Consider the following 27,978-nt stretch of genomic DNA (forward strand, 5'->3'; position numbering starts at 1 on the left):
TCTCGGAAGCTGCCCACCTCCGGCAGGGACCCTTTCCTCAAGCTCACACCCCTCCCTCTCAGCATCCCTCTTCCAGGGGCACCTGGCCGCAGCCCCCTTAACACTTTTTCTAGAATGTCCCCCATCATCCCAGACCTTGCTTTTTCTCACTGACTTGTCACTGTGGCCCAGCTCCTTCGCCCCAGGGAACATATACTTTAACATCTCTGCTTTCCCTTCAGAGGGGAGAGTGATGTCACAGGAGCAGGGGCGCCTACTGGCCGTGTGGCAGTTCACTTAGAGCCCCCGTTTCCAGGGGCAGAGGGGATGATCCCTCTCAAGACTACGGGGGGTCAAATGAAATAGGGCAGAGATGCTTCGGGATCTAGAAAGGGCCAGGGGAGTGGTTGCTCTCCGTGGCTCCTGTTCCCTGTGTGGGGCCCTCCCCTCACCCCAGACCCCTGGCTCCTGGCTTATAAAGTCATCTCCCCCTCCGAGGCTCCTGCTCCCCCGAAAAGTCCCCTCGTCTGCAGCCGCACGCACATGCTGGGACGTCAGCTGGGGTGGAGTTTCTCCGAGGACGCGGAGTGTGCGGTCCTGTCTGTCTCCCTGTCCCCAAGCTGAGCACAAAGGGACCTCGGCTGCTGGCTTGCAAAGTCAGACCGAATGCTGTCCTGCTGCCCTCACTCTCTCCTACACCCTCCCCCGTTTGTCCTTGCCCCAGGTCCCGAGGCAGCTCGGGGCCTGGCAGACAGAAGGCTCTCAGGTGGGTGCTGACCGGATGAAGGAGGTTAGGAAGGCGGGGCCCTCCATCAGGCTCTACCCCTCTGTCCTTGGGGACAGGGCCCTGCTGATGTCAAAGCCTCTCCCCACCAGGCACCGGAGGACCCAGGTGTGGATCCGAAGCTCTGAGGGCTTCAGCTCGCGTCCCCCAGAGCAGGGGTGAGGCTGGACGGTCCCGAGCACGAGGATGCGGGTGACCACGCGACATGTGTGTGTGCGTGTGTGTCTGCCCCTCTAAACTCTCGGTGACGCCCATCAACAGAGACAGATACCACAGCAGCCAGGGATAGAAACAACTAGTGTATTGATTTGGGGAGAGAGAAGGGTGCAGATGGGAAAGGGGGGGCAAGGGGCTCTTTAGTGTTTGCAAAACCACAGATGCACATCCTCCACCGCTTGTCACCTTCCTCCTCCGGGGTGGGGCCACGGCAGGCTCCCACCCTTCCTCGAACCCTCCCCTCTCCCTGCTCCCCTGCACCCACTTGACCTTGACCTCCAGTAACAGGGCAGAGCCCTCCCTTCTGGCTTCCAGGTGAGGCAGGCTCAAAGAACCTTCCTTCCCCTCTTTCCCACCTCATTCCCATCTCTTGTCTAAATAAAATACAGAAAAAGCAAGTGCGGCTGGTACCTGGCAGGATGAGTCGCCCCCGGGGCTGGGGCAGGGGTGGGACTGGGACGGGGCGGGCAAGGAGCCTCAGCCAGGTGTAGTGGACCGACGGGGGCTGGCCGAGGGGCCCGGCTCGGCCCCCTCTCCCTTGGAGGCCGGCCCAGAAGGCTCCACACCCGCCTCGCAGGCACCATGTTCGTGGGGTCCCCGGGGTGGGGGCAGCAGCAGGGCGCAGAAGCAGAAACTAGGCTCTGTAAAAAGCATCCCTTTCCCTCGGCTTCTGGAGGAAGCCCTCTTTGGTTTTAAGGCAGATGTGAGTTTCCTGGAAGCAGGGAAAGGACGGGGGTGGAGATAGAGCTTTTTTTTTTTTTTTTTTTTTTTTTTTTGCTTGTGTCTCTCCTTCAGTATAAAACCACTGTAGAAAATAAGTTCTCTTAGAAAAAAACGAAACATAGAAGACAAAACCAAAGGGGTATTTTCTTTGGCTTCAAGCCCCCTCCCCTGAGGTGCAGGGTGGGGGGTGGCCATGAGGTGAGGAGGACTCAGGAGGTCTCCACCCTCACCCGGGCCTGGCAGGTCCCAGATTACATGATGCTGCAGTTCTGGGGGCTCTGAGAGAGAAGAGAGAGGGGACGGGTGTGAGCCACGGTGTGGGGGGGGGGGACTCCCCCGGAAGCCCTCCCGGTGCCCCCGGCCCCGCCCCTGCCCTCCAGTCTGGGGCTCAGACGGGAGGGGCAGGACGCGGGAGCCGACTGCCTAGGATCTGGGGCTGAGGGGAGGAGGCTCCCGCTCTCCCGGGCTGCGGAAGAGAAGGCCTCCCCCCCGACAGGGCCCCCTCGTCTTAACCCTCAAGGACCAGGGTCCTCTGCTTGCAGGGGTGGAGGCGAAGGGACAAACTCACCTGGGTTCGAGGGCTGGAGTTGCCCAGGAGGTAGGAGCGGGTGACCAGGCTGTCCCCGAAGCCGCTCCCCCCACTGCCCCCCACACTGCGGTAGCTTCGGGTGACCGTGACACTGGAGGCGGAAGAGCCAGAGGAGATGGTTCCGCCCACCTGGGCTCCCGAGCCGCTGGCGGAAGCCTTGTCCGCAGGCTGCCCGCACGTCCCGCACAGCACGGTGCGTGAGCGCAGGTTGTACTCGGCGGGGTCCCCCGAGCTGCTGCAGTGGGAGCCCTGAGGAGGAAGACAAGGCTCAGGCGGGACGGCGGGTCTGGGACAGCGCTCAGGCCCGGCACCCGGCTCTGCGCTCCTGCGGCACCGCCACCAGGCAGGAAGGCGGGTTCTGTGCTCAGGGCCCCCCGGAGCAGGGCCCGGCTGGGAGGAGGGCAAGGCGTGGAAAGGCAGAGATGGGGTCAGGAAGACGTGGGGACAGGGAACTGGGGTTCTGGCTGGGCTCCGCCCCGGCCTCTCTGAGCTTACAGGAGAGGGCCAGTGAGCAAGCTTGTTGGGTGGCAGGCATGCAAAATAAATGGGGGGGGGGGGGGGACGGTCCTGCAGGAAAATCCGTGGTATGAGGGACAGGGATGGGGGGGTGGGGGGAGGAGGTGCATGCAGCAGGGGCTGGGGAGAGAGGCAGGCTGGGTGCCCCACTTCTGTCCTCCCATCCCCGTCCCGGGAGACAAATCCACAGCCCCGTCCACTGCTCCCGTGGGAAGACGCCGTGGCGTCAGGAAGTCCCTCCTCCCAGACACCTGGGCTCCCTGCTCGAGGAACAGGGAGGAGAGAAGAAAAGCCAGGGCAGCGCGTGAAGTTCCAGAACGTTCTTTAATGAAAAGACCTTTGGCAAGGGGAGGCCTGGCTGGGAGCCCCGGCGGGGGCTCGGCCTCAGCGGCGGCTGCCACTCACATGGTGGTGATGGAGCAGATCGTCTCCCTCCTCGTCCTCGTCGTCCTCGACCACGGTCACTGAGCGCACCAGCTTGCGCATGGCCACCTCCTGCGGGGACACGGGGCCAGGCCCCAGGGTTAGCGGGTCGGGGCAGGAGCGGGCTCGTGTGTCCTCTCACAGTGGCCACCAAAGAGCCTTTCCCACGGCGTGCCCTTTGTCCGGCCTGCTGCCGACCTCTGTGGGGTGCCAGCCAAGGAGCTATTCTCCCCCAGAGGGCACTGCCAGGCTCTCTGGGTAGGAGTGTGCTTCTGCCTGTGATGACCCTCGCTGCCCACCTTCCTTCCCTCGTGCTGCTGGGGGAGGCATCTTCGGGTGTGAGCACTGGGTGGAGAGTTTGGCGCCTGGGGTTGCAGCAGAGGGAGACTTAGGGCGAAGTGGCCTTGAACTGGCTCCCTGGGGTTGGGTGCCCCCGGCTCCAGTACTGCCCACCAAGGGGGGGCCCTGTGCAGCCCTGTGCCGGCCCGCGGCACACTCACCTCCCCCGTGGAGTTGATGAGAGCCGTGCGCAGGCTGTTCCCGCAGCCCCAGGTGTTCTGTGCCTTCCACACCAGGTCGGTAGGGGGGCTGTGGGTGGCCCCGGCTCCTGCAGCCCAGATCTGGAGCGGGACAGGGTTAGAGAAGGTGCTCAGTCCGGCGTGCCCATCCTCAGGCCTACCCCTCCCCCACCCAACCTGCCCCAGGATCCCAAACGCCTGCCACTCACCGTCACCACCTGCCCGGCCTTCAGGGTGAACTTTGGTGGGAAGCGGTAGGTCAGTAAGGGGTCATCTCCATTCTGGCGCTTGATCTGCCAATTGCCCATGGATTGGTCCTGCCAGGAAGGAAGGGAAGGGGGAGGCGGGGGGAGGCTCATTCAGACTCCTGGTCCGTCTTGCTCAAGGGCCCAGGCAGGGCCCGGTCGCGGAAAACAGCCGAGGTCTGCGGACGCCCAGGCGGGACCGCGCACGCTGGACACTCAACTTCCAGCAACTCAAAGACCGAGGGGCTGTTATTCATCTCGGGCGCTCAGAGGGGTCAGACAGCTCACGGGGGGGGGGCTGGCCGCCAGGGGCGAGTCTGGAGCCGCTCCCCACCGTGGAGGGACACACCGCCCCCGAGTGCCTCTGGGAGGGGCGCCGCTCTCTTTCTCGGGGTCTGCTCCCTCCCCGGGCTGGAGCCCCTGGGCCTGGGGCTGGGGGGGGGGGGTGTGACGGGGAGGCGGGGGCGGGGGGGGGGCACCTACCTCACTGGACTTGTTGCGCAGCCGCACGAACTTGCCCTCCTCGTCCACCTCCTCCACGGCCACGCGCCCGCTGGTGCGAGCGTGCTGTGAGAAGCTGCTCCTGCTCTCGGCGGCCTCCAGCTTGCGCTTCTTGGTGACGCTGCCCGAGCCCTGCGTCTGGGAGGAGTGGGAGGAGGCGCGGCCGCGGCTGCGCTGCGAGGTGGGGCTGGGGGACAGGCGCAGCCTGGCGAGGGGGACAGAGGGGCCCCGTCAAGGCGGGCGGCTGGTGGGCGGGGCGCTCCTCCGCCAGCCCCGCCCCCGCCCCGCCCCACCCGGCCCCACCTCTCCTCCTCGCCCTCCAGGAGCTTGCGGTAGGCGTGGATCTCCATGTCCAGGGCCAGCTTGATGTCCAGCAGCTCCTGGTACTCGTCCAGCTGCTGCTGCATTCTCGCCCGCATCTCCGCCATCTCCCGCTCCTTCTCCGCCAGCAGCCGCCGGCTGGTGTCGCGCTCCCGGGCCAGCGAGTCTTCCAGGTCCCGCAGCTTCGCCTCCTTGGCGGCCAGCTGGGCGAGGGAGCCGGGGTCTGGTGAGCGCCCGCGGCCCCCGGGCGGGCGGGCCCCCCCCCCCCTCCCCAGGTTCTCGAGGCACCGGAGCCCGCAGGGGGCTGTCACGTGGCGCGGCTGGTGGCCGGGAAGCCCTTCCCCGCATGGAAGCGACACCCCTGTGCCGAGCCCGGAACCTGTCTCCCGTGGCCACACGCACGGCCGGCCGGGAGGAGGCGGATGCTTGACCGCACACTGAGCCTCGTGCAGGGCAAATACAGCCCCCGTTTTCAAACGGAAAACCAAGGCTCTCGGGACTGAGGGTCACACGGGGATGTAAGAGGCCTGGAGGAGCAGCCAGGTCGTCTCAGTCCGTGGTCCGGGGGGCACATTCTGTCCCTCGCCTCTACCCTCCCCTCCTCCGGGCCCTACATCCCGCCCGACCACTGCCACTGGCTCCCGGCGGCAGGATAGAGGTGAGATGGGACAGAGGTGAGGCGGAGCGGGGTAGAGGCGAGGCAGGAGAGAGGCGAAGTGGGGTCGAGGCGAGGCGGGGTCGAGGCAGGAGAGAGGCGAGGCGGTACAGAGGTGAGGCAAGTAGAAGCGAGGTCGAGGCAAGGAGGGATAGAGGCGAGGCGGGGTCGAGGCGAGGCGGGGTCGAGGCAGGAGAGAGGCGAGGCGGTACAGAGGTGAGGCAAGTAGAAGCGAGGCGAGGTCGAGGCAAGGAGGGATAGAGGCAGGAGAGAGGCGAGGCGGTATAGAAGTGAGGCGGGCAGAGGTGAGGGGGTGGAGAGGCGAGGCGGGCGGCACCTGCTTCTGCAGCTGGCTGAGCTGGGCCGACAGGCTGTCGATGCGGATACGAGACTGCTGCAGCTCCTCGTGCGCGGCCCCCACCAGGTTGCTGTTCCTCTCGGCCGACTGCCTGGCGTTATCCAGCTTCGGGGGGAGGACGCAGGGTTAGGGCCGCGGGGACCCGAGAGGGACCCAGGGGGCGCAGGGCGGGCGCCCGGGGGGCGGGCAGGCACCTTGGCAGAATAGGTCTTCTCCAGCTCCTTCTTGTACTGCTCCACCTGGTCCTCGTGCTGGGCCCGCAGCTCCTGCAGGGCGTCCGCCAGCCGGCTCTCGAACTCACGCTGCTTGCCGTTGTCGATCTCCACCAGCCGGGTCTCGTGGCGGCGCTTGGTCTCTCGCAGCTCCTGGGAGCCGGGGGACAGGGAACCAAGATCAGAGCTCGTCCTCAGAGGATGAGGCGGCCCGGGTGGCCGGCCCACCCCGTCCCCATCCCCGTCCCGTCCTACCCCCGATGGGGCCACCGTCACCCCGCCGTAACCTGGGGGCCGGGCGCCAGACACCCCGCACTCCCCGTCCGGCAGCACGAGGCAGGCGGGGCGAGCTCTGCCCACAGCTGCCCCCAGCCCTGCCCCCCTGCCCCTCCGGCGGGCGGGGCACGGTCCCCACCTCGCTGTAGATGTTCTTCTGGAAGTCCAGCTCCTCCTTCAGGGTCTGCAGCCTGTTCTCCGCGTCCACCCGCCGCAGCATCTCGTCCTGGAGCTGTTTCTTGGCCTCACCCAGGGCGGCCTCGAGCTGGGAGGGGGGAGGCAGAGGTGAGGGACAGGCCCGGGGGACGGACAGCCTCCGCTGTCACGGAGAGAACGGGGTCCCCTTACCCGCCCGCTAAGAAACGAGAGGAGGCACCACACACAGCAAGTCCAGAGTACGCTGGAACCACAGTCCGCCTGGGGTGGTAGAGGGGGTCTGGGAAGGCCTCCGGGGGGCTGAGGCCTGCAGGACAGGCTCTTGGGACGTGCCCAGGGCAGAGGGGGACACTGCCTGAGCACAGGAGCAAAGGCCCGTGTAAAGGCCTGGAGGCGCAGAGGCACAGCGAGCTTCAGGGTCCCCGGTTCTGCCAGAGCCGGCAGGGCTCAGGGGTGGCGACATGGACAGCGGCTGCGCGGGAAGGCAGGGGCTGGACCGTGAAGAGATGCCCCCTTCTCTGCCACAGAAAGATCTCTGAAGTTTGAGTGGCAGAGAACCCCTCCCAGATTCTGGTCTCCGAGAGGCCCGCTGGCCAGCGCAGGGGCCGGCAGGAGGCCTGGAGGAGAAGGCTCCAGCCCAGCCTCAGTGCTCAACCCACTGGCGTCTCCCGTGTGCTGGGCGCACTCTGGTGGCGGGGCCTGGGAGAGGGCCGAGCCCAGAGAGCCTGGCCCCTGACCCTGGTCCTGGCCCTGCTCTGAGCAGTGAGGCGACAGAACCGGGAGCCAGTCGGCTTCTTTGATTCTGTTCTGAGCTTGCGATGTAAGAGACAAGAGCCCAGGACAGACAGCAATGTGCCTTGGAAGGAAAGACAGCCATATACATGCCAAGCATCGAGAACACCCGTCCCGTCTGTGATAGACCATCCACTGCCGACTTCAGGCTGGCTCGGTCTTCCAGAGACCTCCGCTCTCTTACAGGACAGCCACACCAGGAGGGATCCAAGGCCAGGCACGGTTTGTTGCAGACTTACGTGCAAACGTCTGCGTACTACTTTATTTATTAACGTAAGCTGGATGCCTAACATGAGGCTCTGACTCGTGACTCCGAGATCAAGAGTCGCACGTTCTCCCAGCCAGGCGCCCCAGCTGTGGACGACCGTAAACGCGCTGTGCCAGATGCACGGGCAGGACGCAGCGAGGTGGGGACGGCTGAAATGGCACCAGGGCGGGCAGATGGCTGTGGTGCCCTGTCCGTGTAACGGGACAGACAGGTGCCTCGGAGAGCAAGTGGGGTGAAAGGGTGGGTAGGGCGAGCCTGCACTTCTCTGGGGGGAGGAGGGGTCATGGCGGGCCCTGGCGGGTGGCCTCACCTTGGCCACCTGACCCCGCAGGTCATGGAGCTCGCCCTCCAGGGTGCGCTTCTCGCTGAGCGCGGTGCTCAGGGCGGCCTCCTTGGAGTTGAGCAGGGCCTCCAGGTCCTTGAGGCGGGCCTGGGCGGCCATCAAGTCGCCCTCCTTCTTGGTATTGCTAAGGAAGCAAAGGAAGAGTAGCTTTAGAATCCCTAGAGAGAGCCGGGTCCCCCACAGAGAGACAGAAGCCACCTCCTAGGCGGCCAGCCCAGCCGGGGCCTGGCTTGGCTGTCCCTCAAACTGCCAGGAGAGGGCATCCTTGCTTGTGGTTTGTTAGCATCTGCCCGCCTCTGGGACTGGACTCCCACTTCCCCCAAGGTCCCCAAAACCCCCTTCCTGCTTCTCCACCCTTCCCATGACTCAGTGCTCAGGAACGTGCCCGGGGCCAAGGGGAAAGCGCAATCCCGTGAGATCAATGCTTTCCCTCCCTCTCCTCCCATTCCTTCCCAAAGAGACAGGGCCACCTTTGTCTCCTGCCCCTTCCCACACAGGGCCTTAACCTCCTCCTCCCTGACTCCACCTCCCTCCCATTGGGCCAGGCCTCCCTCCCTGCAGGGACCCAGACAACCAGGCTCCCAGTGTTGGGGTCCATGCATCCCTATAGCTTCTCAGTTTGGGCCCCCAAGGTACTGGTCACCTCTCCTGGCCCCTTTTACACACGGAGACTGTGCAGAGGGAAAGTCCGGTTAAAAGTCAGGGATAAGGACAACTAGGCTCGGTACTGGCCCTTCCCTTTCCAGACCCAGGCTGAGTCCCCTGACCGGGGCCAAGCACGGGGGTCCAGCTGCCTTCCTCCCAGGCCTTACAGAGCTTGAGAGAACACTAAACCCTACCCTTCGGCCACAAGCCTCAGCATCTGACTCCAGATGTGGCCTGAGCCTCCAGGCCCATCTGGGCTCCAGCCCTGAAAGTGGGTGAAGCTTTAGCCAAATAAACACATAAACAGGGGATGCCTCTGCCATTTCCTTCCGTTTTCTGGGCCCCAAAGATACTGAACTGGAGAAGGAGAGGGGTCCAAACTTCTGGGGAACCCAAGAACTTTCCAGATGTTATTATCACCTCACCAGCATCTGGTGAGAGAAAGCAGGAGACCCAGGGAGTGCAGGGAAAGACCCAGGGGGCCTGGCCCCGGCTGCCATCCGTAACTCCTGAGTCGTAAGCGTGGGCCCACGTGGCAGAAGGGAAAAAAGGAACCAAATGTGGGCAGGAGGGGACATTTCCGTCCTGGGAAGAAGCAAAGTGACCGTGCCAGCATTTTTCGCCTCTGCAAAAGCCCTAAGCTCCCAGGGGCCCAGCGGTGACGGTGACACGGGTGATGGTGACAAGGTGCAGTGGCAGAGGCCAGCCTTGAGGAGGCTCTGCAGGGAGGGGCCCGGACAGGCAGCACTCTCCTGCCACCAGCTCAGGACTTTTCAAACAGGCTCCACCAGGAGGGGGACACAGAGACACGCTCGGAGGTGGGGGGAAGATGGGAAGACCTGGAGGGGGCCCTCACCTCCCCCACAATCTTGCTGCTCCCGGCCTCTGGCCACACCTCGGAACAAGCAACAGTGTCTGTCTCCCGTGAAAAGAGGCCCTTCCAGAACTGGAGGATGTCTCCCCTCCTCCGTCTCAGCCAGAAAAGCTAAAAATAAAGTCAAAACCCAGCTCAGGTTTTGGCTGCCATCCGGCCCAGCCCCTGGCTGGGAGCACAGCCCCAACTTTCCATGACTTCAGAACTTTTCCGAAGCTGAGCCAGCTGCAGGGGGGGTGGGGGGGGATGAAAAAGAAGAAACCGCTGGTAAAGTGAAGCTCTGCGGCGGCCGCAGGCTCCCGCTCCTTGGGCCGGCTCCAGGTGCAGGGCCTGCCCCACAGAGGCCTCCTCTGCCTGCAGGCTGATGGCCACGGCCACGGCCACGGCGGGCTCTCAGCACCTGGGAGAGCTGCAGGGAGCTCAGGGTGGGGCCAGCTCAAGCCCTCCTTGAACAGATGAGGAAACTGAGGCCCGTGTGCAGTGCCGCACACGGTGGCAGCAGGGACAGGGTCACAGTCCACGCTGCCGCTGGGGGCTCCTCCCCTCCGCCGCACCGCCCTCCTTGGCCACAGGAGGAAGAGGGGTGGCCTGGGCCGGGGGAGGCGGGAAGGAGCCCCCCGCTCCGGAGGCTTCAGGTGGCATCTCTGAGGACACGCCTTCCCAGACCTCGAGAACAGAGGAGCGGGTGCCGGCCCTCTGCCAGGCTCGGTCGGCCAACCACCCTCAGCCTCGGGCCGTGGGGTACAACGGCAGTAATCCTAACAACACGACGGCAGCAAACGCCCCGGCGGGGCTGGTCACGGAGCAGGCACCGCTCTCAACGTTAGCGCTCGGTCTGCACAGCTGCCTACAAGTCGGGCCATCACCGTGTGACCAGGGACGCTGAGGCACAGAGCACGTCCGGGGGGCCCGCAGCAAGTCGGTAGCCCAGCAGCCAGGGGGGCTGCGGAGCCCTCGGCCCCGCCACCAGGGCGGCCTCCCGAGCAGCAAGGGGTCTAGTTGCCTATCCGTCCTAGAGGCTGGACTGGCTTTGGCCGCAGGGGGAAACCGCCAGCACCCGGGGAGGGGAGGGGGGGCCCCCGCGGTTTTCTCAGTCGGGCTGGGGAGCTCCCATCTGTGGGGAAGAAGCCACTATCACCCACAGGCTCATGACTCAGCCCTCAGGAGTTGTGGCCGGGGAGCCACACGCACACCCCAAGAGAGGGTGCAGGGCCCGGCGCCTCCCCCGTCCCCCACCTCCCTGCGCCAGCAGGGACCGCAAGCAGAGCCTGGCCAGGCGGTCAGCGCGTCAGGTGCCAGGGCCACTGGGGCGGCGGGTGGGGTTGGGCCGCGGAGCTGGGCGGCAGGTGACTCATCCTGGGGCAGAAAATACCCCGGTGGGGTCAGGAAATCCTCTAGCGCTCACAGGGGAGACCCTGACTCTGCCCCTGTCCTGCCCCAGCCCTCACGTCCAGGCTCCTCCATCCCAGGGGCCTCGTGGGGTGAGGAGGGCTGGGCATCCTGTTTCTGCCTCTTCCCACGGCAGGCAGCTCCCATCTCGGGAGGGGGGAGGGGGGAGGGGGCGGGGAGGGCAGGGTGCGGAGAACCCGGGCCCAGGGCGGGGCCGGGGGGTCTGCCGGGCCTCCGGGGCAGCAAAGGGGTCGGCTGGGCACGGGGCCAGGAGCTGGCCCGCTCGCTGACTCACCCCCACTTCAGCCCTGCTCGGATGCCAGATATGGAAGCCAGGCAGCCCAGGCCTGTTTGGGCCCCGTTGCTGGGGACAACTTGCAAGGCCCTCGTTTCCTCTCCCACTGGGCTGAGGAAGAGATACGGGGACAGAGACCTGGGGCTGAACATACGAGGGGGAGGGGAAGATGGCCACGGGGCTTCTAGGAGCTGGCCCAGCCCTGCAGGGGCTCCCGCCCCAGTCCCCTCCAGCCTCAGCCCCTCAGCCTCACCGGCACACAGAGTTCCCCATGGCGAGACCCCAGGACCGGAGAGAGGGGTGGGCGGGGCGGGGCGGGGAGAGCCAGTCTCGGAGGGCCCGCAGGGAAGGGCGCCCCCTGTGGCGGGGCGGGGCGCCCCCTGTGGCAGGACAGGGCCGTGCAGGGCAGGCGCCCCTTGTGGCAGGACAGGGCCGTGCAGGGCGGGGCGTCCCAGTGTCAGGATGGGCGGGCGGGTAGGCACCAGCGCCAGGACTGTCCCCTCTTTTCCCTGGACGGCAGAACTCGGCCCAAGCCTACTTCCTGCCAGTGTGGGGCGGCTCCTGTTGGCCACCCTTCCCTTTGTTCCTGCAGCTCCTCCCCCTGCAATCTATCTGCCTCCACCTCCCTGGGCTGCGGGGGCCCTCAGCCCTGCAGCTCTTGTCCCCACCCCTGACATGTGCTCAGCTGTTGTTTTCATCTGCCAGTTTATTATCTGTCCACTAATGTCTGGGGCTTTTCCAGTCTGTGCCTGGAATGCCTGGGGGCTAGGAGTCCACACAATCCTGGCTTCCAGGGGGCCTCCTCCCGGGCCAGCCTCTGCACCTTTACTAGTGGGGAAACCAAGGCCTAGACAGGAAAAGGCTCAGGCACTGAAAACCTGCCCGCCGGGTCACCTGAGGACACTCACACGGCAGACAGGGACAGGGCGCTGAGAATGGCAGGGTGCACGGCAGGGTGGGGGGAGGGGAGGTGCGAGGAGGGTGGCACCCAGGCACCCAGGAAGACAGCCTGGGAGAGGCCTCGACCTCCGGCTCCCAGTCCAAGAGTGATGCGGCCCAAACGCACACACTCCCACAGCTGCGGGTGGAGCGGGTTGGACACCCCCCACCCCGAAAGGGAACCACTGCTTGGTCTCTTGGCTGGTCTGTGGGTCGGCCAACACCTTCTGGTAAGGGCAGGATGTGGGAAGGCGGGGACATCTGGCGCTCCAGGCACCAGCCCCGTCTGGAAAAGAGACCTTCAACAGAGGAACTGAGGGGAACAGCTTTCTTCAAATCCCACCCGCTGACGTTCTGAGGGTCTTACAGCTGGAAAGCGCAGGTAGGCCCCTCGGGGCGGACCCCACCCCGACCTCCCCACACAGGCCTGGCCCTGCTTCCACCTGCCGCACACGCCTGGGGTCCGGGGCCCTCAGATCCCCGTCCAGAGGCGCTCGGCCCCAGCTGTCCTCCCCCTAGACAAAGCCAGGTGGCAACTGTAGACAGAGGGAGGGCTGGAGGAGAGGGGCCGGGGGCGAGAAGGGGACGGGAGGCCTGTGGACATGTTCAGACTCAACTCCGGCAGAGGCGCTGGGGCTGGCAGGGGGCCAGGCCTGAGTCACAGCTGCCGGGTGTATCAACGTGGCGTTGTTCGCAGGCAGGAGGAGCCTACGGCTAGGAGCCGGGCCCGGGGTCCTGGACGACAGGCAGCCGGCTTCCTGACCAACTGCTCTCTTACGGTCCCTGCCAACTCCGCTTTCCTTCTTCTTGGCCTGACTCTCAAGAAGTCACTCTTGACTTCTGTGCAACAATGAAGCGCTGAGGCCTGGGGACAGACCAAAAGAAGGAGGGGCCTGGGTCACAGCCTAGGAAGAGGCAGACTGTCCTGAGGGGAGAGAGAGGGAGGCGCCGGCCAGAGTAGGGACATTTAGGGGATCCCCACAAGAAGCTGACTCAGGAGTTCCTTCTTTGGGATGCATTAACCCTCTATCTGGATTATCAACCTTGATGATGGCAAGAGGGGGTGGGAGCCGCACCCCAAGCTCGGCAAAGGAAGTGGGAGGGCCTAGGAGTTCTAGTCCCGCCGCATTCCAGCCCCAGCCTGGGAAGGTGCAGCCTTAGAGCCTCGCACCAGGGGGGCCTTGGCGATCCGTCTCCCCTCAGCTGCCCAGAAACCGGGCTCCTTGATATGAGGGTCTCTAGCTCCCCCGATCCAGCCCTAAACGGACACACGTGCTCTGCCCCTCCCTCTGTCCCCCATGCAGGGGCCACCTGGAGCCATCTCTTGTCTGACGGAACAGCTCAGGGTCTCCCGTCCACTCTGCACTCCGCCCTCTGCCGTGACTCAGCTCCTCTGTCGGGCCTGGGATCCCAGCCAGAATTAATCCCGGCTTCCTCTCCCGCCAAGGGACAGGGAGCACCCCTTCCCCGCCCGGCTCCTCCTTCCCAAACTCTGTCCTCTTGCAAGACCCCCTCACAGCCCGGCCCCAGGTTGGGGGAGCCCGAAGGGTGCAGGAAGGGAAACGGGTAGGCCACCCAAGGTCAGCGTGCGCCTCCCTCCGGCTGCAAACACGTGTGTCAGGCCTTGGCCAACTCTGAGGTAACAGCCCTGTCTTTCCCAGGGCCTCCCCGCGCCCCCAGCACAGGCCTTCTCCCCAACACAGCCCTCGCCACTGTCCTCAAAGGGGAGGCGTCCCAACAAAGTGTCCTTTCTTACTAGCAATAAAAACGGCAGAGGCCAAGAGCGTATTGTCATAATTACCTGCTCCTAACTTTCTTTGAGAAAGAGAGAAGCGTGTCCGCACGTTTAACTCCACGGCTTGTGGCAGATTTCTATTGAGCATAGCACTGGCTACTAATTATATTCACGTTAAGTATATTTGTTTCTCACGTTATAGCTGGGTATTGTGGAGGACTGACGTCTCACGCCGTGGGTCACGGTTCTACTTCGTGAGGGCTCTCTGCAGACCTTCTGCTCTAACCGCTTTATTTCACAGCTAGGGAAATCCAGAGAGGGGACGTGGCTTGTTCAGGGTCACACAGCCATTTAGTGGCAGGACCCAGCCTAGGACACCGAGGGCCAGGGCTGTTTCCACTACCTCATGCAACCTGTCGCTTGGCTAGTGGACCACCTCGTGTCTTGTTAAGGGACAGGAGACCTGCGACCTCTCTCCAGACATTTCCAAGAACATGAGAGGTTGGCCTGCATCACCTTCAGGGGCACTGGGGCTCCAGGAGGTGGGAATGGGGTGAAGCTGCTGGGGCCAGGCCTCTGAGCCGACCTGGTGGGGGGGTGCGGGGAGGCAGGCTGGGGGAGGGGAGCGGAGGCACAGCTGGTGGGTGAAGGCGTCCCCTCCCAGTTGTTCCCCCAGCTGTCCCTGGCTTCAGCCCTGACACTGAACTACTGAATCCCTGGGGGGTAGGACTGAGGCATGGGCCTATCCTGTGCAAGAGTAAATCTCAGAATGGAGGCCAGGGGAAGTGCCAGCCAGGGGCCTCGATCACAGGAAAGCAGTCAGGGGCTGAGTAGGAATTACCGTCTCTTCTGTTTTCTCTCGGGCTCCCTAAGCGGTGCTCAGTCCCCGAGTTTAGCTGCACCTTCTTTCCCTTTGGATCAGAATGTAGACTTCAGGGCCGGGGGGGCCGTGGCGGGGACAGACAACACCAGGGGCTCCCTCAGGTGAGGCCACGAGCCCGGGTACCCTCAAAGGCTCCACCCCCGTCATCCCCAGGTCTCTGCCGAAGGGCACAGCCTTCGTCAGAGCCAGGTAGACACTTCCCACGACAGGTCCCAAGACAGTCTCAAGACAGGAATCCCCAGCCTCCCAGAGCTGTGTCTCACGACCCATGTCTTGGCAGGGTCTTGGGTCTTTCCAGGGACAGGGTAGAACAAAGGATGGGTATTAACAGGACAGCAGACCGTTCGGGTATCACTGGTCCCACTGGTCTCAGACCAGAATCTTCAGGCTGCCGGAGCCTCGGCTACCCCATCCTACCCTCAGGGCCCTCCAACCTGTCCTCTAAGCTAAAGAAGTAAGGCTTAATGATATAGGCACACAACTGGAAGTCAGAAGGCCCGTGCTCAAGTCCTGACCTGTCGCTCTCTCGCTGTGTGACACAGGACAAGGCTTTGCGCCTCTCTGGCCTTTGCTGTTCCTGTCTCAGTGAGAGCTGGGATAAGCCTGGGCCCGCACTTCCCTGTCCTTCCCCACTGGGGCTGCGCAAGGCAGACAATACAGGAAGTCGTCAAGCACCCAGCCTCGTCCGGGGGGGAAGAAGTGCTTCTGCTTTGTGGGCCCAGGATCTCCCCACTTCTGACTCAGGCTTCCTCCACCAGTTCCACATGGGAAGACACAGACCTCGGTCCTATGCTGCAGCCCCGTAACTGGACTCTGCTCTAGAACCACCTGCTACATACTGGCCACGCGGGTCCCTGCTCCAGACCACCACCGGAGGTCCTAAGGAGGGAGGCGGGAAAGGCTCCCAGGATGCACTGGGAAGCAGGGGCAGAGGATGCAGATATTCAGGCCCCCATCCCTCCCTTTAAGACATGTGCCGTCTCCACCCTGTCTCCTGCTGGCTCTCATAAAGCCACCAGGGTGGAAGGGAGGGGGCAGCATCTGAGTCATCTACCCAGCTGTCATGCCTGGGATGGGGCCCAGCTCCAAGCCTGGACCTCAATGGGGCCCTGCCTGGTGCTCAGCTCCTCATTCTTGCCACACTTAGGTGTCCAAATGTTTCAGACTCCAGAACAGACAGAGTGTGTGTGTGGGGGGAGGGGGGGGACTTGGGGGTGTTGTTTTTGCTTGGAGCCTATAACCCAGCCCAGTGAGAGGGCACCCCAAGCCCCTGGGTGTGGTCAAGGTACCAGGCTGGGCCAGGGATTGCCACAGGATCTTACAGACAGCTTTGCATCCCAACCGGAAGCCTGGCCCTGAACTCTGAGCTCTAATTAAACATTAATCCAGACAACACCTTCTCTCTCGGCTTTAGTGGGGAGGAGTTAGGACAATGCCTTTCTTCCAATCCCGAATTCCTCATTCTACTCTCCTCCACTTCACCCTGAGCACAGCAGACACAAAAAGAAGCCACAAATCCCGGGTCCTCCGGCTGGGGACACGGAAGGGGACAGACAGCCCAGCCTGAGCCCCCTCTGACTCCAGCCTGCCTCCCATCAGCCTGAGATCCAGGTGTGCAAGCCCACCCCCCTTTTCCGGAAGCCCAGCCTCCCCAGCCAGGATCAGTGGGGGAGAAAGAGAGGCAGGTGGCTAAATATAACAAGTACACACACCACCCCCGCCCCTGCCCCACGTGTGCGCACACCCGCCTGGTGTCCCAGGCCCGGACAGCTGCACCAGGAGGCAGAGGAGACAGACTGGCGTGGCTGGGCTAGTAAGGGATCACAGACTCTGCTCATCCTGATTCCCGATCAATGTCTTCCCCACAGAAAGGCCTGCTGAGAACGCCTGCACAAGAATCCATAAGGGGGGCTTTGCTGAGTGGACTAATTTCGTTCTCTGGCCACCCCCCAGCTTGCCTGTCTGTCCGGCTAGCTAAGTCGGTCATATCACCAGGAATGACCTCTGTCAACAGTCTCCCCCAGAAGTCAACCTGTCTCTGCAGTTTCCAGTCACCCTTCACCGGGGCATAGCAGAACGAGCACGGGATACAGAGAGGCTCTGAAGAGAGCAGTTGTTCGGAGAATAGGATCAAAAGGGAGGTAAAGAGAGGAAGTCAAGCCAGGGGGCCCCCGGCCCAGGGACCTCAAGCACCTTTAGGGCCCTTTGGCTCGGGGCTCCTCGGAGAAAAGGGGAGGAAAGAGGAGGAAAGCAAGTTCTCAGGGGCTAGGGAAAGAGGGCCTACACTCCCAGGCTCCAAAGGCCTTTTTAGACAGGAGGGTGGAGTCAAGCAGGGTGGGGTAGGGTGGGGCAGTGATGGGTGCGGTAGGAGTGGCCTGCAGCTTCCAACGGCTGGATTTCAAAAATGTCACCGTACTCCAGCAGTTTCATAAGGCAAAGATCAAGAAAACGTCAGTGGCCCAGCGGATAGGCCAGAGCAAAGACTACTGGGCTTGGCCGGGAAATGAAAGCGGCTCACCCCAAGCAGGGAGGCAGGGAGGGGCAGAGCCCCGAACCTCCGGGACTCCAGGCAGAGGGCCGAGGCGGGTGCGGCCGACCTGGGCATAGCACGACCTCCTGAGCCTGCGCGGGGGCCCCCTGTCCTCCGTCTCCCTCCCTCTCTTGCATTCCCGGGCCAAGCAGGCCAAGGGCTGTGGGAGCTGCGGGGGAGCTGAGCTCCTGGAGCTGTTCCGTGGGCCTGTCAGGGCCCAGAGAAGGTCCCAGACGCGAGGTGGCGAGGGGAGAGCTTCCCGACTCTTAGAAACAATGCCGCAAAGAGCTGTGCCCCGGGGTCACCTCCGTGTCCCTGACTTGGTAGCCTCTCTCCAGCACCACTGGATATCTGCCAGCACGGGTGCTCGGTCTTAGTGGGCATCATGTGTCCAGAGCCGGTCTGGGCAGAGTTGGCACAGTGCCAAGCCCATCAAGAAAGTTCTAACAGGACCCTTTCACCCACTCCGGTGTGTCCCGAGGAGCCCGATTTCTTAGACCAGCAGGGCCAGCTGTCCTTTGCCCAAGCCCCGGCCCCTGGCTCCAAACGGCCGGCAACCCCCAACCGCACTGAACGTGGGCCTGCCGCCCGCCCTGACGCCCCCGCCATTCCCTACACACGCCACCCTCTCCCCGAGACCCCTCCCTTCTCTGTCCGGTCCCGACGGTTTCCCTCGGCACTGCCAGTCACCGCTGGGGCAGTTCCGGGGACGGAGGGGGCGGTACAGCCTAGTTACCAGCCGCCCGCCCCCTCGGCTCCCGCCCGCGCGCCGCCACCTGGGCGCACTCACCGCGCTTTGAGCTCCTTGAACTCCTCGCGCACTTTGCTCAGCTCCAGCTGCAGGCGGGCGCGCTCCTTGGCCACCGAGTCGAGGGTCTTGCGGGCATCCCCGAGCTCGGCCTCGTAGGCGGCCTTGATGCCGGACACCTCGCGGCTGACCACCTCCTCGGACTCGGTGATGCGGAGGCGCAGCCCCGCGTTCTCCGTCTCCAGCGAGCGCACACGGTCGATGTAGACCGCCAGGCGGTCATTGAGCTCCTGCAGGTCCTCCTTCTCCTGCAGCCGGGTGATGCGCGTAGGCGACAGCGGGGTGGAGCTGGCCTGCGCCCCGCTGCGGGTGGCGCGCCGCTGGGACGGGGTCTCCATGGCCGGCAGGGTGGCAACGCTGCCCGCGGGGCAGAGGTCCCGGGAAGGGCGCGGGGCTCGGGCCGAAGGGCAGAGACTGCTGGGGTCGGAGCGCGCCGGCCGGCTGGCTCGCTCCTGGCAGGCGTGGGGTCTGGGCCGGGTGCTGTCGGACCTCGGAATTCGGGTGCGCGGCTGTGGCTGCGGCGCTCCCGCGGACACTCTGAGTCACCGACGCCGGGCCGAGGCTCTAATAGGTCTAGGGAGTGGGAGGAGGGGCCGCCGCTCTTAAAGGGGCCGCCGCACACCCGCAGCGGGAGGTGAGGGGGCGGCGCGGAGGGGCGAGGGCCGCCGGGCGGTGGCCGAGCGGGGCTCCACCCTGTCCCGCGCACCCGGTGGGCCTGGGGCTCCTCCCGTCTTGATTCTGCCTGCTCAGGGCTGTCGGCTTCAAGCTTGCCCCCACCCCACCGTCTCGGGCCTTCGTGGGTAGGAGGCAGAGCCAAAGGGCGAGAGTGGGTGGGCAAAGAGCCGGGGGGGGGGGGGGGGGGGGGAGGGCGGGGGGGGGAGGGAAAGCGGGTGTAAAGCAGGGGAAGGAACCAGGCAGGCAGATCCAGGAAAGTGGGGGGTGTGGGGGGGTGCTGAGGCTGGTGCCCATCAGGGTGACTCACTCTTCTTCCACAAGTGGCTCCCCCTCTCCTCCCCATAGTAATAGTGAGTCACCCCAACCCCCCCCCCACACACACACGTGGGCAGCCCATTCAAAGCTGCATTTCTGTATGCCAGGGTGGGGTGGGGAAGGAATGCCTGGGTTCCCCGGGGAGCTGGGCTGCAGGGAAGTTCTGGATCCTGAGATCCTTTAACTCTCAACTTTGGGGTCCCTCTTTTCCTATCTTGTGCCCCAACCTCTCCCTTCAAAATCAAGCATTGGGTCTTAGACCCAAGCACCAAGCCACTGGCCCCCTCAGAAAGTCAGAGGAGGACCCAGGCACTACCCCCATCCCCTGCCCCCTTCCTTCGGACCCAAGCAATTGGAAATTGGAAAAAGAGACTGCCTAGCGCCCCGCCCCCCCACCACCACTTCAGTCCCTTTCTACTCCTTCTATCCCACCCCGCCAACTCCAAGACTGTACTTATTTTTTTTTCCAGGACTGTACTTATTTTAACGGATAATTTAAAACAGATACCAGAGCTGTGCATTCATCACGTTGCCAGGACACCAGGTCCCAGATTTTTGTGGTTCCCAGAGGGGCCTGAAAGGGGGAGCAGGGCAGGGAGCCGGACAGCCAGTGGTGGCTCTCCATCCTGGTTTGAGCCAGAAAGCAGGTGATGGGGGGCAGGACAGCAAAGACCCCACCACCTTCCTGGTGCACCACACTTACTGTTCCATCCCTCTCTGACCGGGTCTGCTCCCCCATGGGCTCAGGGAGGGGCCAGGCCCCCTCGCAAAGCAGGACCACCCAGGCCCCCCACGCCAGGTCTCACCAACCACCCCTCTGATCAGTCTTCTGCTCCCCTCCCCTAATCCTGGCCCTGGCCCCACCGGCCACCTCATCCTCTCTAAGACTTAGGTGGCCCTGCTGAGGCTCCAGAACCCATGCGCCTCCCTGCCCTGCCCCTGTGCCTCCCACAGTGGATTCTCTGGTGGAGAACCCAGAAGACTAAATTACGTTGCTAACTCCCGCAGCCCCAGGACATCAGGGTTTCTGTAATGCGAAAGGGAAGCCTGGCTGGACAGGTCCTGTGCCAGGCCTGAGTCCTCAGGGGTTGGACTGGGGTTAAGACAAGGACTCTGAGTGTTTACAGAGGGGAACCGTGGAGGGGGGATGCTCAGGGCCCTGGGTCTAGGAGGGTGGCTGGGCATTGTGGTGAGAATCCACATGCACCCAGGTGAGGGACCCATGGTATGGCCTCCCCTCCCTGCAGCCCTCTCCCCCAGGGCGTGGCGCCCACTCTCCGCTTTTCAGACAAAACAAAAAGTCTTGTTCTGCTTCTGCTTCCCAAACTAGAGCAGAGGCGGGGTGGGTTACCCTGAAACGTGAGGGACAGGGCTCATGCTGTTCCCACTGCCCCAGCAACACCCCCCCCCCCCCCCCCCCCCCGCACTGCCCCACCCGGTCCTAGACAGGCCCCGGCTTCCCTTCCTGGCTGGGGAAGCAAAACCACACTTAACCCTTCCTATCCCAGACCTCCCCATCTCTGCAGAAAAGAGGCAGGAGAAGGGAGGGGGGGGGACTTAACCACAAATTTCACTCTAGGCTCTTTCCAAAGCCCCCCCCAACCTGCACCACCACCCTCAAAGGCCTCAATCCTAAATCTGAACTTCAAAGTGGGCCTGTATCCTGAATATTCCATCCTCACTCTGGACTCCAAATGCCATCAGTCTGCTCTTCCCCTGCCAGGGCATAGATCCCCAGGCCCAGAAGAAGCTGGAGAAAGCAGAGGAAGCCAGGTCCAGAGGAGGGAGCCTGCTGGGGTTGTGGCCGGAGGTAGCTGGCTGGTGACCAGGCTCCAGTCCTGCCTCTCCCTTGCAGTGTGATGACAGATCTGCTCCTGAAGGCCCTGGGCCTCCGTTCCTTATCTATAACATGGGTAGAATGTCTAGAAGAGGCACAGGACTGAGCCACCGTGCCTGCCCACAGGGGACTTGCCCACTGTAGGGACACAGAGGGAGAGGCAAAGCCAAGCACAGCGGCTGAAGAGCAGCACAGGACTCTGGACTGGATAATGAGTTCCAGATGGAATCCAGAGGCCCGAGAGCTGGAGCATGAATGAGTCATATCAGAATATAGGGGTTCAGTCCGAGGGTTGGTTTGGACAGTGGAAGTGCCACTTGCCTTGATGACTAATGACCCCAGAGGGGGGCGCAAAGCATCCTGGGCCTGCCTCCGTGACCCTTCCTCCCAAAAGTGCTGTGAGAGACAGGAGGGACCAGGTCTCGGTCATCTGTGTCCCTAACAAATGCATCTGGCCCTGCCACTTTTCAGGGGAGTGACCCCGGGCAAGTGCCTCAGTTTCCTTAGCTATAAAATAAGGGTGCTGCGGTGATTAAGTAATATGCACGTGGGTGCACTGGGCTGGCTCAGTCGGCGGAGCACGTGACTTGCTCTCGGGGCCCTGAGTTTGAGCCCCATGTTGGCGTAGGACTTACTTTAAAAAAACTCTGGGGCGCCTGGGTGGCTCAGTTGGTTAAGTGTCTGACTCTTGCTTCTGGCTCAGGTCATGGTCTCATAGTTCGTGAGATTGAGCCCTGTGTCAGGCTCTGTGCTGACAGTGTGGAGCCTGCCTGGGATTCTCTCTTTCTTTCTGCCCCATGCACTCTCTGTCATAAATAAATGAACTTTAAAAAAAAAAAAAATCTATGCATTTGAAGGGAGGCTTTTCGAAGGAGGTAGATTTAGGAGCTTTAGAGAAATACCCTCTACATAAATAGTGAAGTCACTCACCCAATAAATATTTAGTGGACAACTACGATGGGCCAGGCACTGCTGTAGACACTAGGGATACAGCAGTGAATAAAACAGACAAAAATCCCAGCCCTTACGAAGCTGACATTCTAGTGGAGGGAGACAGTTAATAAACAAAAGAGAAAATTATGGTTTGTTAGAAGATGGTAAGCGCTATGGAAATAAAGTTATAAAGAGAGGCAACGCTCCACAGTGAATCGCTTCTATGTTTCCACACGATTTCATAGCTGTGCGTTTTCACACACCTTCTCAGCTTGGTCCAGAGAACCACCTCACAGCTGGAAGATTATTTCCCTGTTTTACAGGTGAGACTGGCTTCCCCCAAACTAGATAGTAATAGGCTGAGCTCAGGATTGGACCAAGCAGCCAGGACATGCTTCACTCTCTTATGCCGCTTTGACGGGACGCGTGGGAGGTACGCCGTGGCCTGGTGCCCGAGAGGAAGTGTGTGCAGAGGTGCTGGAGTACGAAAGAGCAGAGGAGGGTTGCAGCCTGGCCCGCTGGCCCGAGCAGGGCCACCGGATGCAAAGTGGGAAAGGGTGGGCCAAGAGGGGCACGGAGGCAGCGGCCTGCTGTGGGAATAAGGCTGGGGTCGAGAGGGACAGCAGGGAGGCACTGAGCCCGGCAAGGGAAGAAAGAGGTGGTGGCCCCGGCCTCGACACCAGGTAAGCCAGAGGGAGTGGGCTCAGAAGCATGAAGCCAGGAGGGATTCCGGAGGCATTCAATAACGAGCGGGGTGGGGATGTTTATGGAGTACTTGCTATTATGAGGCACTGAGCATCCGCGCTACCTTGTTGAACCACCACAATAGCTCTATAAGGGCTATCATTAGCCTATTTTACAGATGAGGAAACTGAGGCCCTGGAAGGTAAAATTATTCACTTAAGGCAGGGTCTCTGAACCGTGGCACCGTTGGCATTTGGGGCCAGTTATTTCTCTGTCTTGGGTGGGGTTCTGTGCCCTGTGGGGTGTCTGGCCTCTACCCACTAAATGCCAGGGGCATCTCCACTGCCAGCTGTGACAAGCAAAAATGTCTTTGACGTTGCCAAATGTTCCCCGTGAGGCAAAATCTCCCCCAGTTGAGAACTACTTGTCTAAGATCATGTGCTTAGTAGCACGACTGGAATTTTAACACAGGTTAAAATCTGAAAAGCTAGGGAGTGGCGAAGGGTGGGGGGAATGATTTGGAGATTCAAGGCCATGGTCTGGGAATCCTTTAGTGAGTTCTTCATGGAAGGCTGGGGTCCTGCAACCTTGGCTCACAGGGGCTCGTACTCAACCCCCGTTGAAGTGCTGAATCAATCGTGCACAGGTGATCAATGTAACCTTGAGACTGGAAGGACTCCAGGCGCTGGACTAGGGGCTGAGTGGAGGGGGTCCCATTTAATCTTCAGCTCAGCTTTAGGAGGAATGGGGCCAGGGGTCAGCCATCCTCCCTCACCGCTCCAGCCAGGCCAGGGGGGTGGCGGGTAAATGAGTAGAGAGCCAACCCCTCACTCTCACACCCAAGTGATGTCTCTGGGGTGACGAGTTCACAACGAAGATGGCTATCGTAACCCTCCACATCTCCCGGAGGTGCACAGAGCAAGCACCATGATCCCCACCATACAGATGAGGAGACTGAGGTTTGGGCGGGTTAACTGACTTGTTCAAGGCTCCATAGCTGAAAGGTGACAGAGGCAGGCCCCAAACCCCAGGTGTCTGCCTCCAGGTTAACTACATCCTACTGGACCCCAAGAAGACCAATCCAAAAGCAAGATCCCGGAACCGCCCCGGAGCTCCTTCCCAACATTCCAAACCACTCCCTTCCCCCCACCCCCAGCAAACTGGGCCCAGGTAGTCGTCCCACCCTCGAGTCTCAGGCTCCCGGAACCGTCAAAATACACGCGGCAGTGCACCTTACAGCCACACGCACACCAGACCAGAGCCAGTCCAACAAAAGTCCCACACCGCCCTCTCCCTCCCTCCTCCCCACACAGCCCCCGGCCCCGGGCCCCGCCCCTGCTGGAGGTGGGGGAGGCGGGTGGGCGGAGAGGGGCGGGCCCCGGGACGGGGATGGGGCTGCAATTGGCCCGGGCGCCTCCGGCCCCGCCCCCCGGCCGCGCCCGGCCCCGCCCCCAGCCCCGAGGCGCGGCCGGCGGGCTGTGCTGACGCAGGGCCTGCGCGTAGGCGGCTGCGCGTGAGGCTGTGTGCGTCTGTGGGCGCGGTTGCCGGGGCCTCCCCGGGCTCGCGAGCGGGGGTTTCCTCTCCCTGTTGCCAAGGAAACAAACAAGCGCCACAAGCCCGGGGCTGGGGCTGGAGCACAGGGTCCCCAGGCCCCGTACCGCTACACGCTTCCGGGAAGTGAGGCAGAAGAGGATTCCCTCTCACCCGCCCCTCGCCCCGCAGCCGGCCAATCGCTGCTGGGGCCCGAAACTGGGGGGCCAGCGGCCGGCAGCAGTGACTGGGGCGGGGGGCTTTCGGTGCTAGCACCAGGCCGACCGGGCAGTCGGTCTCCCTACATGCTCCTCTTGTTGTTGCGGGGAGGCCCTATTTTGAAAAGTGTGAAAATACCTTTTACAAATTGTCCGCAACTATGTGACCACCTGGGCAGGCCCCTCCAAGCGTCTTGGAAGCTCCACCTTCCTGCCAGTCCCAGCCCCCAAGCCCCTCCAGGTCCCCTCGGAAGGCTCCCCAGGGCCCTTTAAGCGGGGGAGGGGTGGGGGGGGGGGTCTACTGGTCAAGTGAACTGTGGCAGGGAGGATGTTGGTTAAAGTGCAGATTTCCTTATGGGTGGGGCAGAGCAAGGGGCACTCGCTGCAGAAGTGGTGGGGCTGCAGGTGGGGCAGGTGAACCGGGCGGAGACCAGGAGCTCCAGGAGGGAGGCCCCTAGGGATTGGGAATGGACTGTCTTGGGCCCGTGCTTCCCCACTCACGGCCTAGAAGCCAGAACTTCAGAGCTGGGAGGAGTCTTAGGGCATCATCCAGGCCAACCCCTCTTTTCTAGCCCTGCCTTGGTCCAAGTGCCCAGATTCCCCCATGGCGCTCTCCCTAAGCTAGCCCACGGGCCTGCCGCGCAGCGCGGTACGGGCCTCTATACCCAGTAAGTCCACAGATTTCAGGGCACCCTGAGAGCCCACCTCATTTTGGCCCTGGACCCTCCCCCCAGGGGCTCTTCATCACAGGGACAGGTAATGGGGAAACCACTGGAGGAGGGGGTAGGGCAGCAGGGTGCCGCCTGGGACAGGATGCAAGGGCTCAGGCTGGAGCACTGTCACGCTGCCCAGGGAGGGGCTGAGGGGGCATCTGTTTCCTCTTGGCCATGGTTTTCCCTCAACTCTGTCCCCAGAGGAGGTGAAAATGGTGCTGGCTTCCTGAAGCAGAGCTTCCTGGGGATGGTGGGTGGAGGATGGACAGGTATCCATCAAAACATCCCGCATCCCTTCTCTCTCCCCTTGGAGCCTTGGGGAGCTGAGCTAAGGCTTAAGGCATGGGGGCATATTCCTGTTGAAGCAGAGAGGTGAGGTCCTGGGACTCAGCACCAAGATCTAGCAGAAGGGAAAGCCAGGCTGGGCTCCCAGTGGGATGTGGCAGGGACCTATCCAGCTCAGGGGTGAGGTCTCCCCCAGGTACCTTTGTGGATCAGGAGCAGAAGGTGGATTCAGAGAGGTGAGCACAGACGGAAAGTGGGAATGAAGGGAGAGATCAGAGAGGGTGAAGGGAGGAGCCTGGGAACAGGTCTACTGTGAGGGGGGAGGAGGAATGGAGCTTTGGGACAAGGCAGTGGGGGTCACGTCTTGAATCCAGGCCAGAGGGCTTTGGAAAGGAGAGCTGGACAGAGGAGAGGACCAGGAATTGAGGAGAGGGGCCGCTGCCTAGGCTGACACCCACGCTCCAGCCCCAGATCCTGGTGGGGCAAATATTTACCCAGCAACAACGGTTGCTAAGCACAGAGGAAGGAGGAGGGAGGCCAGTAGCTGGAGGGCCTTCCAGGCTCCTCCCTATCCCTCACAAAAGACTGCAGGGAGAGGGGGAGCCAAACCGCTCCCCTCAGCCCTCCCTCCTCCCGCCCAGGCTCACTCCTACCCCTCCATGCACGCAGATCTTGGGGTCACCTCTATCCACCCCCACCCCAGGCTGGCCACAGGCCAGGGGGCTGGGCTCAAGGGATTTAATCCCTCGGCTGCCAGGCTTTCCCCCACCCTAGGACAGTCCTGGGGGCTCAAACCTTGCAAAAGGCCCCCTTCCCAATGGGCTGTTCAGTAGGAGCTGGAAAGGGGGGTGATCCAAGGAGTCAGGATATGGTGAGAGAGGGGTCACTGAAGGATGGAGTCCAGATGTCCAGGACTGAGGAGGTGGAAAGGAGGGGAAGGAGCCAGTCTGCCACTGTGAGGGGGCAGGACAGCAAAGAGGGGTCCTCAGGGGCACTCCCTGCTCAGGCCCCCAGGCAGAGAAGGGGGAGGGACAAAGGCGGGGAGGATGTGCTCAAAGGGAGCCAGATGTGGCCCATGTGATGTGGGCTGTTGCTGGCATGGGCACAGGGGGGCAGGATGTGCTGCCCTGCCAGGAAAGATTAGTCAGACGCCGGGAGGGAGAAGGGAGGGGGACAGCTAGTCCCAGACCCCCGTGAAGCAGACGGGCACTTTCAGGAAGAGCAGGAGGGCTCAGAACCTTCGAGGAGGCACTGGCAGGGCAGGGCCGCCCTCCTCATCCCTCTGTCCACCACCCTCAGGGCTCCCACACACTGTCATGGCTGAGTTTAGGAGTCTGTGCAGGACAGGAATTGACACCCCTTCCCAGGGCACAAGACCTGTGCTGCGCACAGGACAGACACGGAGCACGTTCTTTCTTACCCACCTCCTTGGGGTGAGGTCTCTGTTCTGCAGGCTTCTCCCTGGGAGTCGGTGGGTTCTTACCCCCAGCCACAGGCCCCGTGGAAACTGGGGTACGGAAGTGGGAGGAGGGCACCGACAGGAAGCCGCTGGGGTAGAGAGGAGGTTCCTGGAGCCCACGCTCCCTGGTGCTGATGGTGGCTCCCAAGGGTCGCAGGGCTGGCCAGAGTGACTACAGGCCCCATGGGTCCGCCCTGAAATGGGGTAGATGGAAGGCTGTTACTGTGCAATGGCAGCAGAGGACAGACTGAAGTCGCCCCAGGAGAGACTTCTCTGGGCCCCTCCAACAGGGATAGCATGGGCCCGGAGGGAGAGAGGGAAGGGATCCCCGGAGATGAAGCAGACCCGAAGGACTGGCCTGGGTGCAGTGGCAGTCAAGGTGAAACCTACAGACACAGAACCAGGAACCCCTGGAGAGCCAGGTCTAAGTTGGCAACCAAAAGGCTGTTGTTTCCCAAACTCCCATCGGAAAGTTTGAAAAATACACATGGAAACATGACTCACTGCCCCCTGCCCAGGCCCCCCTTTCCTGGTTTCTGTGATTTTTCTCCCAGGAGTTAATTCAAATCACATTCTCCCAGAAACCAAGTTTCACGAGGGAGGGCACAGAGCAGGCTAGGGAGGAAGCAGAGAGGCGTGCAGGAGGAGCCTGGAAAGGGAGTGGCCAGGGCTGGGGCAGACAAGGACACAGTGACCGGCCGCTGCAGACCCCCGGACTGGGGCAGAACTCAAATGCAAGTGGGAACATTCACGTTTCCACCATCGAACTGCCCTTCGGCCCAGAGAGCTTGCCTTCTGGCCTCCCCTTTGCAACCTGTTCCCCAGGGCCACAACTGAGTTCCCCAGGGCCAGAGGCCGGAAGGTGGGAGTGGAGCTCCTGGGAACTCCCCTGCCCGCACCTCTTTTGGGTCAGAAACACGCATTCCCAGAGCAGGCACCCCGCACATCCTGCTCTGTGGGCTGGGGAGGATCCAGATAGGCCTGCCCCAACAGGGTGTCTCTGGGCCAGGGATTCCCAGCCTGTCCCGGGAAGGCCAGGGAAAAGCCCTTCCCTGCAAGCATCCCCACCCGGGAGTGACCCGAGCCTCCGTACTGGCCATCCCCCCACCCCCTGCATGTACCAGATGGAGTTCTTTGCATCTCCCTTGGCCACCGAGCCCCCATGTCCTGTGGACCCTGCCTCTAGAATCGCTCCCCATTCTAGGTAACTGCTGGAGCCCCCGGGCCAGTCTCCCTGCCTCCACCCCTGCCTCTACACGACCCTTTCTTCTCCCCACACCACAGCCATCTTCCCAAAATGTAAACCTTGGCATGTTTCCACAAAACTTCAAGTTACAGTGCACCCAATGTATCAGG

General features: G+C 62.6%; 1 protein-coding gene across 1 annotated transcript; it reads right to left on the reverse strand.

The window, feature by feature from the left end:
- Positions 1-1,049: 1,049 nt before the first annotated feature.
- Positions 1,050-26,774, reverse strand: LMNA (lamin A/C). The gene is made up of 13 exons (XM_058701846.1): positions 26,588-26,774; positions 17,956-18,546; positions 7,843-7,999; positions 6,456-6,581; positions 6,023-6,193; positions 5,808-5,933; positions 4,798-5,018; positions 4,477-4,699; positions 3,958-4,065; positions 3,731-3,850; positions 3,213-3,302; positions 2,271-2,540; positions 1,050-1,980 (listed from the first exon to the last, which is right to left on the reverse strand). The coding sequence occupies exons 2-13, from the start codon at positions 18,309-18,311 to the stop codon at positions 1,954-1,956; spliced, it is 1,995 nt and encodes a 664-aa protein (XP_058557829.1). The 5' UTR covers positions 18,312-18,546; positions 26,588-26,774; the 3' UTR covers positions 1,050-1,953.
- Between the last annotated feature and the right edge of the window lie 1,204 nt (positions 26,775-27,978).

Source organism: Neofelis nebulosa, chromosome 15 (assembly GCF_028018385.1).
Source record: "Neofelis nebulosa isolate mNeoNeb1 chromosome 15, mNeoNeb1.pri, whole genome shotgun sequence".
In the NCBI taxonomy this organism is placed as follows: Eukaryota; Metazoa; Chordata; class Mammalia; order Carnivora; family Felidae; genus Neofelis; species Neofelis nebulosa.

Excerpts from the sequence above, each read along its gene's own strand:
- LMNA (XM_058701846.1), bottom strand. The coding sequence starts at position 18,311 with ATGGAGACCCCGTCCCAGCGGCGCGCCACCCGCAGCGGGGCGCAGGCC. Across the intron at positions 6,194-6,455 it reads AGAAGAACATCTACAGCGAG|GAGCTGCGAGAGACCAAGCG; the intron begins GTGGGGACCGTG and ends CCCGGCTCCCAG. Across the intron at positions 5,019-5,807 it reads TCAGCCAGCTGCAGAAGCAG|CTGGCCGCCAAGGAGGCGAA; the intron begins GTGCCGCCCGCC and ends TCCCTCGCCCAG.